We start from the raw sequence: 14,444 nt of genomic DNA, 5'->3' as shown, positions 1-14,444 counted from the left end.
AACTCACTGCTGCTCTGACTGATGATAACTGTATTTCGTAAAGTGATAACTGCTTTATTAATATTAGCACAGTGATGATAATGTGCTGACACAAATTACATCAAGTCACTCCAGCTGACTAAAAGCTGATCCGCCGCAATCGCAAATCTTTCACAATATCCAGTCGAGTGTTTGCTACACATAAATGTGTTTCAAGGGGGAAATGGCAGCTTGAGATTAGACATCAGACATTACGACAGTTATTCACGAAAAGAACATGAAAGTAGAAATTCTGTAGTTTATCAAACTTTTCTGGAGAATATATAAATATGTTTTCTTTCAAATGAAAGTTGCAGGTAATTAAACACTGATTAACATTTAGTTAGAAGCAGTTCTTCTGTGAGCACACTGAAAGCTTCATCCCCGGACTGAAGGTGGAAGCTGGTTCCATAAAGAGGTGCTTGATAACTAAAGACTCGGCGTTTCTCAATTCAAAGTACACGAGTACAGACTTGTCTTCTTTTGGAGTCTGGACTTGGTAGTCTGGTCTTGGAGTCCAGACTCCGGAGAACGGGAGGGCGGTCTTTCTGCGATTGGAACAGCAGCTGACTTGATGACGTCACCACATCATCACTCAAATTATTCACTGTAAAAAATGTTTTACAGTCAAATAAACAAAACATCCTAAAATTACATTCCGTGACTCAACAACAGTAGTATTTATAAAAAGTCAACTGTCAGTAGTTTATTTTCTCCTCCGCTACTGTTTCCGGTTGCTGGTGAAATGCATTCTGGGATATATGTTGGCCAGAGTACGCACAAATCTCCTCTGATGCATCCTCCGGAAAGTGGGAGGATCAAGTCACATCCGGGCATTTTGACCGTGCTTTGCGAGAAGCGAACTTTGAATTGGAACATGCACTCGGGCTGAGACTGATGACGTTTCACGAGTCACGAGGACACAAGTAGAGGAAAGTCCGCACAAGTATGCATATTGAGAAACGCCGTCTGGCTCCCGTCCTACTTTTTAAGACTAGGAACTACAAGTAGTCCCGCATTTAGTGAGCGCAGCTCTCTAGTGGGGCAATATGGTACTACAAGCTCCTTAAGATATGATGGTGCATCACCAATCAAGGCTTTGTAGGTTAAGAGAATAATTTTAAAAGTGATTCTAGATTTTACGGGGAGACAGTGCAGAGCAGCTAGTGCAGGAGTGATGTGATCTCTTTTCTTAGTTTTAGTGAGAACACGAGCTGCAGCATTCTGGATCAACTGGAGGGACCTAAGAGACTTATTAGAGCAGCCTGATAATAAGGAGTTGACTTAAGAGACTTATTAGAGCAGCCTGATAATAAGGAGTTGCAGTAATCCAGTTTAGAAGTAACAAACTCATTAAGTAGTTTTTCTGCATCTTTTAGACACGAGATGTGTCTGATTTTTAAAACTGTTACGTAGATGAAAGAATGCAGTCCTTGAGATTTGTTTCACATGAAGTTGAAGGGCAAGTCCCGATCAGAGGTAACAGATTCCTTACAGTGGTGTTGGATGCCAGGGCAATTATGGAGGTAGATTTGTGTCTTTAAAACAAACAAAAAAAGGTTCTGAGAGCAAATTTGTTGACTTAAGAGACTTATTAGAGCAGCCTGATAATAAGGAGTTGCAGTAATCCAGTTTCGAAGTAACAAACTCATTAAGTAGTTTTTCTGCATCTTTTAGACACGAGATGTGTCTGATTTTTAAAACTGTTACGTAGATGAAAGAATGCAGTCCTTGAGATTTGTTTCACATGAAGTTGAAGGGCAAGTCCCGATCAGAGGTAACAGATTCCTTACAGTGGTGTTGGATGCCAGGGCAATTATGGAGGTAGATTTGTGTCTTTAAAACAAACAAAAAAAGGTTCTGAGAGCAAATTTCTTGTTTGTAAGTAAATTAAATGTTAGTTTTGCTTGTGAAACTAGAATTTGTTGCTGCAAACCCAAAAAGCGAGCAAAGTTTTGTTTTTTTGCGTAATAAAGACACAAATCTACCTCCATGGTCAATACCATCTACGGAAACCACATCACCAGATCATTGATCTCTGAGGTGTTCAGAGTAAAATAACTTCAGTTCTGTCTGAGTTTAGCAGCAAGAAGTTGCAGGTCATCTGTGAGCAACAACCAAGTCTGCATCACAATGGTATCTGTGAATCTGATGTGGATTTGGGTCAAATTTGTATTTAATGATAAGAAATGTGTGCATGAAAAACTATATATATATATATATTAATTAACTATCTAAACAAAGGTTCTAGTCAGAGCCTCTCACATTTTGACTTTACCTGAGTAGTTCTCCAACTTCCTCTTGGAAAGGGAGGGCTGAGTGGAGGGGGATTCATCTGGATGCAATCTGCACCCTCCATATCCAACACACTGCTCCATTAACAGCACCTTCTGACATGTCATGTGTATGAAGTACGCGTCGGCACCGCAGAAACAATTTAACGGGAGGTTTAAGAAAAACCTCAAGGTTGGCCTTAAATTAAGTACGTAGCTAAGGTTTAGACAACAAAACACTTTGTGAGGTTAGTAGAAAAACAGTCATTTCAACACATTATGTGGTGGAATGTCATTTGGTCATTTATTTTTAAATAGCTTGTAAACAAGTTCTGGTAGAGAATAAGTCACTTTTTTTTATCATGCTTTATTCAACAGATGTTTTTTAAATCTCAATATATGCTGGTGCACTATCGTACAGAATGGCATCACCACCATCAGATCTTCAGTAAGTATAATATCTATATAAAAAGAGGACAACAGGATGGATGGCAGCAATTAAGTAAATATAGTAGAATAGATTGAGTGTAATACAACATACCCTAAGTGCAAACAATGATATACTCAATACTCAAACTAATGTGTGAAGAACCATGCTGATGTTTTATGGTTACTCCTAAATCACTTGGTTGCTCAGTTCAAGTCTCATGCATTTACGGTATTCTTAGTTTACTGTACATGTCTGTTCCGCCTCATTTGACACAGTTATTCTCTGGATTATAAAAAAGATTAGAAACTTCATCAAACACATTTAGAAAGTCAGGAGAAGAGTCACATTCTAAATAATGGCATAGAAACAGAATTATAACCATTTACAAAAACATCTCACTCTGATAGTAAACCATAAACGTTACCCTCAACTTCTGCCTTTTCTCAAAACCAGTGACCACCTAACCTAGCTCTTCTGGTCTTTAGCCCATGTCCGGTCGCCCAAAACACTTCCACTTCAAACGTTGGGGCTTCTTGTCTCAGAGCAGCTCAGCAGGCAGTCAGCAGGCAGTCAGCAGAGCCCTCTGGATGCAGCAGGCAGTCAGCTGAGCCCTCTGGATGCTGCTGTAAGGCTGAGATCTCATCTGAGACGACGATGGGTGCACTTCCATGATTCCGACATTGGAGAAGGACGTATGACTGGAGAAAAGAGAGACAGTCCTGTTTACATGGTGATGACAATACTCATACACTTAAAACAGAACAACAAAAATAACAATTGTGCACATGCACGTCCTTGAGTGGTGGGTTAAGGTGTACCTACAAAATAATCTTCTTCGAAATCTGGATAGAAGTCCTTGCAAATAACCTGATTCAGTGTACTTTTGTACATTTACAGAGTAAAAGTAAAATAAATTGTGGAGTGTTTTTCTTAGTCAGCCAAAACATAAGAGAGTTAAACCAACAATGTGATAGTCTATCTCTACTCTGTGACTTCCACTGGTCCCTACTGAGGACACATCTCAAATGGTAAATGGACCTGTACTTGTAGAGATCTGTTCTAGTCTTCTGACCCTCAACGCGCTTTAACACTACATGACATCATTCACCCATTCACACCCTGATGGGAGGAGCTACCATGCACCACCTGTCCATCAGACACCGGAGACACAGCATTGTGGGGTTAGGTGTCTTTCCCAAGGACACATTAAGGACACATTAACATGTGTGTTGTTTGTGTGACGATGGAATGAGCTCCATACATTCATGTTCCCCTCAGGAGGAAGAGGAGCTCAACGCACCGCTGTGGCCGAGTCGAGCCTCACAGAGCCACGGCATGCACGGTGCATGACGAACGACTTAAACAATGGACTATTAAAATCAGCATTACATAATATTGTGTTGATTGACTAACTGATTAATCTATGAATCACTTAAGTCAGTAGTTTAAAGTGTCCTTTGAAGGTGAAGATGAACAGCTGCACACACATCTGGATCGGTTACCAGAGCTCTCTGTAGCGGTCGTCTTCGTAAAGTGATGCTCAACCAACCGGCGCAGACACCCAGTCCAATGAGGAGGAACGCCAGGAGACAGAAGGCGCCCAGCAGGCTGAAGACCACATGCACTGAGAAACAGGAGCACAGCAACACGTGTCAGAGTCTGGAATGCACGTATAATGTCAACAATCTAATTACTTGTGGAAATACTGGAAATTAAATTAGGCTAATAAACAAATTATGCAGATTCATTTGAGAATCCAGTACTTGTATTCTAAATGTATTATTGTGAAATAAAGAGAAAGACGGAGAGACATCTCCTAGTTGAGGGAATGCCGGCCTTATGGCAGTCAGTTCCTCCGGGCTTTGTGAGGGACACGGCAGAACTCTGACACCATGGAAATGTTTTTCCGTTCCGCCTGTTGGGCCGGAAGGAGGATCGAATGTGATGGAGTCCAAAATCCTCTCGGGGGCGACATAAACATGTCATTAACTTGTAATAACTCCCCATTGCCAAATGGGAGCTTTGGCACATCTTTCAATGGGCAACATGGAAATTAGGCCAAAAACATGGAATGAGTCAATGGTCACCGTACGGTGTCTGGGACTGTTTGAGATGTTATGGTCATTTCTACATTGGCCAAAAAAGACCAAAATATAAGGGAATAAGGCCTCAATATTACCCTTTGAGTCTGTTTCTTGGGAGCTTACCTTTTAGGCATTTCATATTCAGAAGCCCCTCTTTGAATATGAAAAGGATCCATTTCTCTAAATTGATTGAAAGTAAAACGTTTAAATAAACTGATATGGAAACATTTCACTGCAATTTGGGACAACTTCTGTCTTTGGCTGGACATTGGCCCACATGTTGAGCCCATATAAATGTACCATATAATCTCCTGTAAATGACATATAGTGGATAAGAGAGAACACCCTTTAATAATCAAACCGCCCAACTGGATGTTCCGGAGAGTTTTCAAAGCGTCTGCATCGGGTTCAAGTCGTCCAAGGAAGTGTTTCTTGCCACCTTCAAGCAATTTTGGCCTTTGAAGGAATGAAATATGTATTTTTTAAACCCCTCCCACGCAGGGATGCTAAGTGCTAGAGATTAATAGCCAACATAAATGTGCCTCATTTTGGAGGGGGAACAACATAGAATGTTTAGAAAAAAGATTTCTGGTTCACATTTTTGGCTCGTAGACAGAGAAACTGACATGGAAATCTCAGATTGCACAAGTAAAAAGCCAAATTGTCTCAGAATATAATATGCCAATATTGGACTACAAAGGAATAATAATTCAGCAGAGAGCCCTTTTATCCATTTCTCCTGTTGCATTTAGTTGAATGAAATTTGCACTTTTCCCACTTTATATTGTAACTTGTTGTGAAGTGTCCTTGTGTTTTGACCTTTAGGACCAACATAAAAGGGTCTTGTTGAAATTGCATTATCAGGTATGAAACAATTAAAAAGAACTACATGCGTAACGTGAACATGTCCTCGTAACAACAATCCGTACAAAAAAAGATTGTGTTGTTGCGGTAGTGAGAGGCTGCATTCTTATTCAGACGTGAGTACATCAACTTAAACTGCCATTACACTTTCGTATTAAACAGTCTTGACTTGAAAAAAGTTTGTGAAAAAATTACGTTCATAATTCGCCTCTCACCCCCAAATAACAGATTCAAGTTGCACAAAAGAGGAGAGAAGAGTGCACATGCTCTTATTGGGAGGATTACAATTCAATTCAATTGAGTTCATTTTGTATTGAACCAAAATCAAAAATTACAAACTCCCCTCAGAGGGATTTACAATCTGTACACATACGACATCCCTGACCTTTGACCTCACATCGGATCTGGAAAAACAGAAAAAACCCTTTCAGGGGGAAAAAAGATAAGAACCCTTCAGGAGAGCAACATAGGAGGACCCCTCTCCAGGATGGAGAGAAGAATAGATGCCATGTGACCAGATGAACAATAGATGTCATGTGACCAGATGAACAATAGATGTCATGTGACCAGATGAACAATAGGTGTCATGTGACCAGATGAACAATAGATGTCATGTGACCAGATGAACAATAGATGTCATGTGACCAGATGAACAATAGATGTCATGTGACCAGATGAACAATAGATGTCATGTGACCAGATGAACACTAGATGTCATGTGACCAGATGAACACTAGATGTCATGTGACCAGATGAACAATAGATGTCATGTGACCAGATGAACACTAGATGTCATGTGACCAGATGAACAATAGATGTCATGTGACCAGATGAACAATAGATGTCATGTGACCAGATGAACAATAGATGTCATGTGACCAGATGAACAATAGATGTCATGTGACCAGATGAACAATAGATGTCATGTGACCAGATGAACAATAGATGTCATGTGACCAGATGAACAATAGATGTCATGTGACCAGATGAACAATAGATGTCATGTGACCAGATGAACAATAGATGTCATGTGACCAGATGAACAATAGATGTCATGTGACCAGATGAACAATAGATGTCATGTGACCAGATGAACAATAGATGTCATGTGACCAGATGAACAATAGATGTCATGTGACCAGATGAACAATAGATGTCATGTGACCAGATGAACAATAGATGTCATGTGACCAGATGAACAATAGATGTCATGTGACCAGATGAACAATAGATGTCATGTGACCAGATGAACAATAGATGTCATGTGACCAGATGAACAATAGATGTCATGTGACCAGATGAACAATAGATGTCATGTGACCAGATGAACAATAGATGTCATGTGACCAGATGAACAATAGATGTCATGTGACCAGATGAACAATAGATGTCATGTGACCAGATGAACAATAGATGTCATGTGACCAGATGAACAATAGATGTCATGTGACCAGATGAACAATCAATGTCATGTGACCAGATGAACAATAGATGTCATGTGACCAGATGAACAATAGATGTCATGTGACCAGATGAACAATAGATGTCATGTGACCAGATGAACAATAGATGTCATGTGACCAGATGAACAATAGATGTCATGTGACCAGATGAACAATAGATGTCATGTGACCAGATGAACAATAGATGTCATGTGACCAGATGAACAATAGATGTCATGTGACCAGATGAACAATAGATGTCATGTGACCAGATGAACAATAGATGTCATGTGACCAGATGAACAATAGATGTCATGTGACCAGATGAACAATAGATGTCATGTGACCAGATGAACAATAGATGTCATGTGACCAGATGAACAATAGATGTCATGTGACCAGATGAACTATAGATGTCATGTGACCAGATGAACAATAGATGTCATGTGACCAGATGAACAATAGATGTCATGTGACCAGATGAACAATAGATGTCATGTGACCAGATGAACAATAGATGTCATGTGACCAGATGAACTATAGATGTCATGTGACCAGATGAACTATAGATGTCATGTGACCAGATGAACAATAGATGTCATGTGACCAGATGAACAATAGATGTCATGTGACCAGATGAACAATAGATGTCATGTGACCAGATGAACAATAGATGTCATGTGACCAGATGAACAATAGATGTCATGTGACCAGATGAACAATAGATGTCATGTGACCAGATGAACAATAGATGTCATGTGACCAGATGATCAATAGATGTCATGTGACCAGGTGAACTATAGATGTCATGTGACCAGATGAACAATAGATGTCATGTGACCAGATGAACTATATATGTCATGTGACCAGGTGAACGATAGATGTCATGTGACAAGATGAACAATAGATGTCATGTGACCAGATGAACTATAGATGTCATGTGACCAGATGAACACTAGATGTCATGTGACCAGATGAACTATATATGTCATGTGACCAGGTGAACGATAGATGTCATGTGACCAGGTGAACGATAGATGTCATGTGACCAGATGAACAATAGATGTCATGTGACCAGATGAACTATAGATGTCATGTGACCAGATGAACTATAGATGTCATGTGACCAGATGAACTATAGATGTCATGTGACCAGATGAACTATAGATGTCATGTGACCAGATGAACTATAGATGTCATGTGACCAGATGAACTATAGATGTCATGTGACCAGATGAACTATAGATGTCATGTGACCAGATGAACTATAGATGTCATGTGACCAGATGAACTATAGATATGTGTACAGCAAGACCTACGTGAGCTCCTGGACCGAGGAGGGCTGGTGAAGGCACAGCGAGGTTCACTGGACACGCAGTTGGAGTTGAAGAGTGTCGTCACGGAGACGCTCACACAGTACTCCACACCTGACTGCAGGTAGGAGATCGTGTTCTCCTCTTGGTACGGCTGACTCAGATTGAACTGCAACACAATACAACAAACCAGGGGATGAAGGGCATATACATAGAATATATGGTATTGTTTTGAACTTTAATAATCAACTGTACTTTTCCTCTTTTTAAAATTCACTAATACGTTAATCCTTTGCAGTTTTAAATTATTTTAATTGTGTTATCTTAAATCTTTTTGTACAACCAGCAAAACACTTGTGATGGTTTATAGGTCAAAGGTGTGTTTAAACATATTATTTTGACCCAAATATGTCTGTACTTGACAATTTAATGAATGTGTTAGTTGGTCGAGGCGGGGCTTACTACATGTTAACTAACTATAGCTGTTGAATAAATGTGGTGGTCTGAAGAGTTAAATATAAATAAGTATAAAGTAGCATAAAATGGGAATATGAATAAGTTATGTACAATTACTTCAACAATCATGAAAGTTCTCAAAACATATGAAAGTACTGTACTTTAGTAACATAATGTATGTATTCAAGTGCAATAAGTCAATGCTACTTTAACAGTGGTGATGACATGTTTCAGATTAAATGAATAAACCAAATATTAAAAGACATGACATTATGTGCCAACACATTTTGTTTTGAACAACTTTATTTGTCTGTCTGGTTGTGTTACGATGTTGACGATATGGGCGACTGCCCGCTGACGGGCGTGTCCTCGACACCGCAGAACCACGGACTCCTCCACGATGAGGTCTCACGACTCGACCTGAACGTGTAGAGATCTGTTCTCGTCTTCTGACCACTCAACGCGTTTTAATACTACATGACATCATTCACCCATTCACACCCTGATGGGAGGAGCTTAGGTTCCACATGTCCTTCAGGACTATCTAACATTCACACGCCGTAGACACAGGTACAGGAGACATTTTCGGGGTTACGTTTCTTGCCCACGGACATTGTAGCGGAAAGAAAAAAAGGGAAATGTTATTTCAAATTGAACAAATTCTTATTTCCTGCACTGTGATCATTGTCTTATTGTCTTATTACCTTCGCATTGAAAATGCGGAAGGTTATGTTTTGATCGCCGTGTATTTATTTATTTATTTGTATGCGTGTTATTCGTGTAACAAAAAAAGTTGTAAACCGAATCGCATGAAATTTGGTGGGATGATTGGTTATTATCCGGGGACCATTTGATTAGATTTTGGGATTGATCGGGTCAAAGGTCAAGGTCAAGGTAATGAAAAAGGTCAATATCTTCTTGAATCGCATGAAATTTGGTGGGATGATTGGTTATTATCCGGGGACCATTTGATTAGACTTTGGGATCGATCGGGTCAAAGGTCAAGGTCATGAAAAGGTCAAAATCTTCTTTTTACCATAGCGCGATCAATTTATATCCAATTGGCATGCAACTAATGCCAAAATGTTCATAATTCAATGCCCAATCTTGTGATATGCGAAGGTATGCGCTCTACCGAGTGCCCATTCTAGTTGTCCAATGTTATGCACCACACGCCAAGACCAATTCCGTGTACTGTATGTCCAACACACTTGGCAACTAGAACGGGCACTCGGTAGAGCGCATACCTTCGCATATCACAAGATTGGGCATTGAATTATGAACATGTTGGCATTAGTTGCATACCAATTGGATAGAAATTGACCGCGCTATGGTAAAAATAAGATTTTGACCTTTTCATGACCTTGACCTTGACCCGATCGATCCCAAAATCGAATCAAATGGTCCCCGGATAATAACCAATCATCCCACCAAATTTCATGCGATTCGGTTTAATACTTTTTGACTTATGCGACTAACACGCACGCACACACGCATACAAATACACGGCGATCAAAACATTACCTTCCGCATTTTCAATGCGAAGGTAATAAATGGTTCTGATGCTGAAATGCAATGAAAAGCCCTTTCCACCCTGCAGCAAGGGATGAGACACACTCGTAAACAGGGGAGAACCATCAACTAACAAAGGCAGCAGGGAGGGGAGGAGAGGAGGGGAGAGAGAGAGAGAGAAGTAATTGAAGGAAGAGACGTTTACATAATATTCGGTTTCTGGACACCTTAAGCTTTAAACTAAAACAGTTGAAGTATATCTTAACTGGAGCAACGAAGGAGAAGAGTTTTTAACTTGGTGGACATGGGATCGCGGAGCCGGGATCGAACCGCCGACCCTCTGACTGAAGGACCCTGCTCACCACTAAGCCACAGTTGCCCAAGAATACTCTTGTATCTTATGAGGGGAACGATGCTGGGATGATCAATGGGAAGGGGAACACATTACGTCAACTCTGCTGTACTTAAGAGGGATTATGACGAAATGTGATAAATGAAAAAAAATGATTTTCAATTCAGTTTTTTTGTACAGCCCAATTTCACAGATTACAAATTAGTCTCAGAGTGCTTTACAATCTGTACACAGACATCCCTGACCTTTGACCTCACATCGGATCAGGGAAAACTCCCAAATAACCCAAAATATGATGGAAACATCTACATCTTTTTTAGACTTCACAAAATACATACAGTATCGGAACTTCTGCAAGTTGAGAACTGATTACTGAGATTTCTCTTGATATTTATTTGGGGACCAACCAAAAACAAAAAAATCAGGGCCTCGCTCTGGTCGCACTACGAATGAAAAAAGCCCCAAAATGGCGAAAGCGCGGCCAGCTATAAGTGTCACCGAGTTGCCGATGACCCCCTGACACCCGTTTGGGTTAAGTAGCCTCATGCGACTGCTGACACCATTTTGTCGACCTCCCTTGCTCGCATGTGTCGCTTCTGGCGATGTCACTTGCCTATTGTTCTCTCCTGGTCACACTTTTGACTTTTGAGGGCAGTCTTTAATGAACGCTGGACAAAGTGGCACCTTTAAGAAAAGGACTCGGACTGCAAACAATACTTGTCCTTGGATGACAGACTGTCTACTCCTTGAGGACGGAGCTGCGATGGAAAGACACAGGGCTGGAAGTGCATCACACATACCTGAAAGAGTTTCTTTTAATCGTGTAGTAAAGGAAGCTAGAACTGTGTACTTTGCAAACTTAATTTCTTCCTGGCAGAGAAATCCAAAGATGTAGTTTGAGACAATTAACAGCATTGTTTCACCACCAGTCTATATTACCTTGCTTTTCTGCTGATGAGTGTAATAAGTTCCTTCCCTATTTCACTGTAGCTCCTCACAATCTCCTAGTGTTCTGGACTCTTTTCAGCCTACAAGAGCTGAGGGACTTAATAAATAAATCAAAACCATCGTCACGCTCTCTGGATATTATAACATTTTCTCTATTTCAGAAAATTCGGACAATTATTGGTCGTCCTATAATAATGATTTTTAATTATTCCTTGTCCACAGGAAGTGTACCCTCCTATTTCAAACATGCCACTATCCAGCCGTTATTTAACGTCAGACATGAAGCTAGCAGGCTTAGGGTCAAGGTCAAACAGGAAGCTTGCATGCCTCGGGTCAAGGTCAGACAGGAAGTTAGCCAACTGGGGTGCTAGCTGGCCGAGCTATCAAAGCTGTATCAAACTGGTGACCTCGTACAATTGTTTATTTAAAACTAATATTTGTATAAAATAACAATTCCTCAACAATTAATTCATTGTTTATGAATAAAAACATAGTGTTGAATGCAGCTTCAAGTCTGACACGTACCTGCACACCGTCCCTGGACCGGCGCACATGGAGGACGACTCTCCTGTACCACAGTGTGAGCGGCTGGAGGCGGCTGGCTGGAGGAGCTCGGAGCTGCAGCAGCAGACAGTTCCCACAGCCAGACACGGACACATCAGGAGGGCCCAACACCGCTGGGAGAGAAATACCAGTACACTGCATATTCCATGTTTATATGTTCTGATTATATGTCTGCCATGGAAGACTGACCTTGCACTCAGAACAACTGGAGATGTTTGCTTGAAAAGGTGTGTGTACATTTTTAACATCTTAAATATGGAGGTGTGTGCCTCACTGTCTGACAGCGGCCGGAACGGCCCAGACGATGTCCAGTTGGATGTCTGGGTGGGAGTGAAGGCCTGGACGCGGGCTTGGTAGTGATTCAACGGGTCCTTGAAGGCTCTGGTTAGGTCACACGTGTGTCCGGCTGCCAGTTTCAAACAAGCAGCCACCGGTCTCCATGTTTTCTTTCTCCAAAGAGAAAGAAAATACAGAGGGAGGGAGAAAAAGTGTGACGATCCTTAAAAAAGGAGGGTGAATGGTGAATGCAGAGAGGGGGAGTGAGCGAACAACATGTCGAACATACAGCTGGGAGAGATACAACACACTGGAACTCACACATGTTATCATATTGCTTCAAGTACTCGGCTTACAGGGTCTGAAAAGTGCCTCGGAAACTAAAATGAAACTTACTCTGCAGAGCGGGCATGAGGTGAGCTTCATGATCATTACATGATAGACTGTGATCGATATGAAAGCTGATTGGATGTCAACTGTTGTTCAGTCCTATTTGATCAGCTGCTGGTTGGACGGGGACATTTTGTACAGACATGTGGCCCCCATAGGGTTAACTGTACCAATTTAGTAATCCCTGACTCTCGTGCAGGGCCACCAACAGGTCAACATGGTCCCTCACCCTGTGAAGTCTCTCAACAGGGGTTGGATGGACTGCCATGAAAGGGTTCGTACATTCTTTAAAAAAAAATCCTCATCAAAATGAATTTAGTTTATATAAGGAAAATGTATTATATAGTGTTATAAGAGTTTTTAAACTCTACAATATGGATATCTATGTCAGTCTAAATGACAGGAAATGCAGACTAAACTGCATTTCCTTTAAGAGCTGCAGTTGTATTCGTGAACAACGTATTTATGTTGCAGTAATTAGCACCAACCAAATCATTGCACGCAATATTAATGTTTCAAGCACTGATCTCTAGCTCAGTGGTTTGTTGTTCATGTTAATAACAATCATCTATTACACACCTTTCATGAAATGACAAACACAATGAGTAAAGCATTGTGAGGCAGACTGTTGCCATGGTGATTGTGAGGAGATATGTGTGTCTCAGTAGATGGAAAGGGAAAACAGGGAGTCACAAATCTATCCAAGCTGTCTGACACCTGTCAGTGGATACCTGAGGCGGAGCAGGGTCTGAACAGTGAAGCAGGTGTTGGGGGGGGTCCCGAGGCCGGGCCGGAAGCGGAGTGTGTGCTCCATGTTGAAGGAGGAGATGGAGACGTTGGAAGGTGCTGGGAGGGAAACACACACCACTGCACAGGAGACAGGAGAACAGTGTTTAGATGATTATGTAGAACTCTGTATCCAACATGGATCCGTGTACAGTCACACACAGAACCATGTCCTGGTTCTGCATCTCAGTGGGAGCTGCTACAAAGTTGAACAGAATAACAATGCACTTACTGTTATAACACATTCATTAACACCACTACACATCTCAGTCCAAAGGTACAACACAATGACACACACATACAGCACAGATAAAGCTCTGGAGAACACAAAGTCCAACAACAATTCATATCACGCAGTCAAGCATGTCAACCCACAAGTCATTTACCCAGGTGTAGATGCAGGAGAAGCAGCAACCCTGGTCCCGTTGTTTCCATGGACTCTCCTGTCGCGCACACGCTCTGTTTGGGTCGGAGCACAGCGGCCGGGTGGGAGGGGGAGGGTAACCAACAGTCAGCATGTGCACAGCTGAGTTTCTATTTCCAAAGAAGTCCCTCCCTGTGCAACCCACCCTGCAGTGAACAGAAACCTTCACAGCTGAGAAGGAAACTGGTGGATACCAGAATTTAACTTGTTTCTGATCTGTGTTTAAGTTATTGTTGTTGTTGTGTTATATTTAGTGTCCATACAAAGTCAGCTGGAAGAATGTGTACTTGTACTGCTATCATACAAACCAAA

The 14,444-nt window shown here is 41.2% G+C and overlaps 1 protein-coding gene across 2 annotated transcripts; it reads right to left on the bottom strand.

Moving 5' to 3' along the window:
* Positions 1-2,576: 2,576 nt before the first annotated feature.
* Positions 2,577-14,176, bottom strand: LOC130191195 (interferon alpha/beta receptor 2-like). 2 transcript variants are annotated; one of them, XM_056410845.1, is made up of 7 exons: positions 14,095-14,176; positions 13,654-13,789; positions 12,531-12,706; positions 12,218-12,369; positions 8,431-8,593; positions 4,209-4,345; positions 2,577-3,419 (listed from the first exon to the last, which is right to left on the bottom strand). In XM_056410845.1, exons 1-7 carry the CDS (start codon positions 14,141-14,143, stop codon positions 3,270-3,272), a joined length of 963 nt encoding a protein of 320 aa, XP_056266820.1. In that variant the 5' UTR covers positions 14,144-14,176; the 3' UTR covers positions 2,577-3,269. The 2 variants fall into 2 exon arrangements, with proteins under 2 accessions (XP_056266820.1, XP_056266821.1); XM_056410846.1 differs by having other exon boundaries at positions 4,224-4,345.
* Positions 14,177-14,444: the final 268 nt, after the last annotated feature.

Source organism: Pseudoliparis swirei, unplaced genomic scaffold (genome assembly GCF_029220125.1).
Source record: "Pseudoliparis swirei isolate HS2019 ecotype Mariana Trench unplaced genomic scaffold, NWPU_hadal_v1 hadal_28, whole genome shotgun sequence".
NCBI lineage: Eukaryota > Metazoa > Chordata > Actinopteri > Perciformes > Liparidae > Pseudoliparis > Pseudoliparis swirei.
This window is presented reverse-complemented; position numbering and strand designations above follow the sequence as displayed.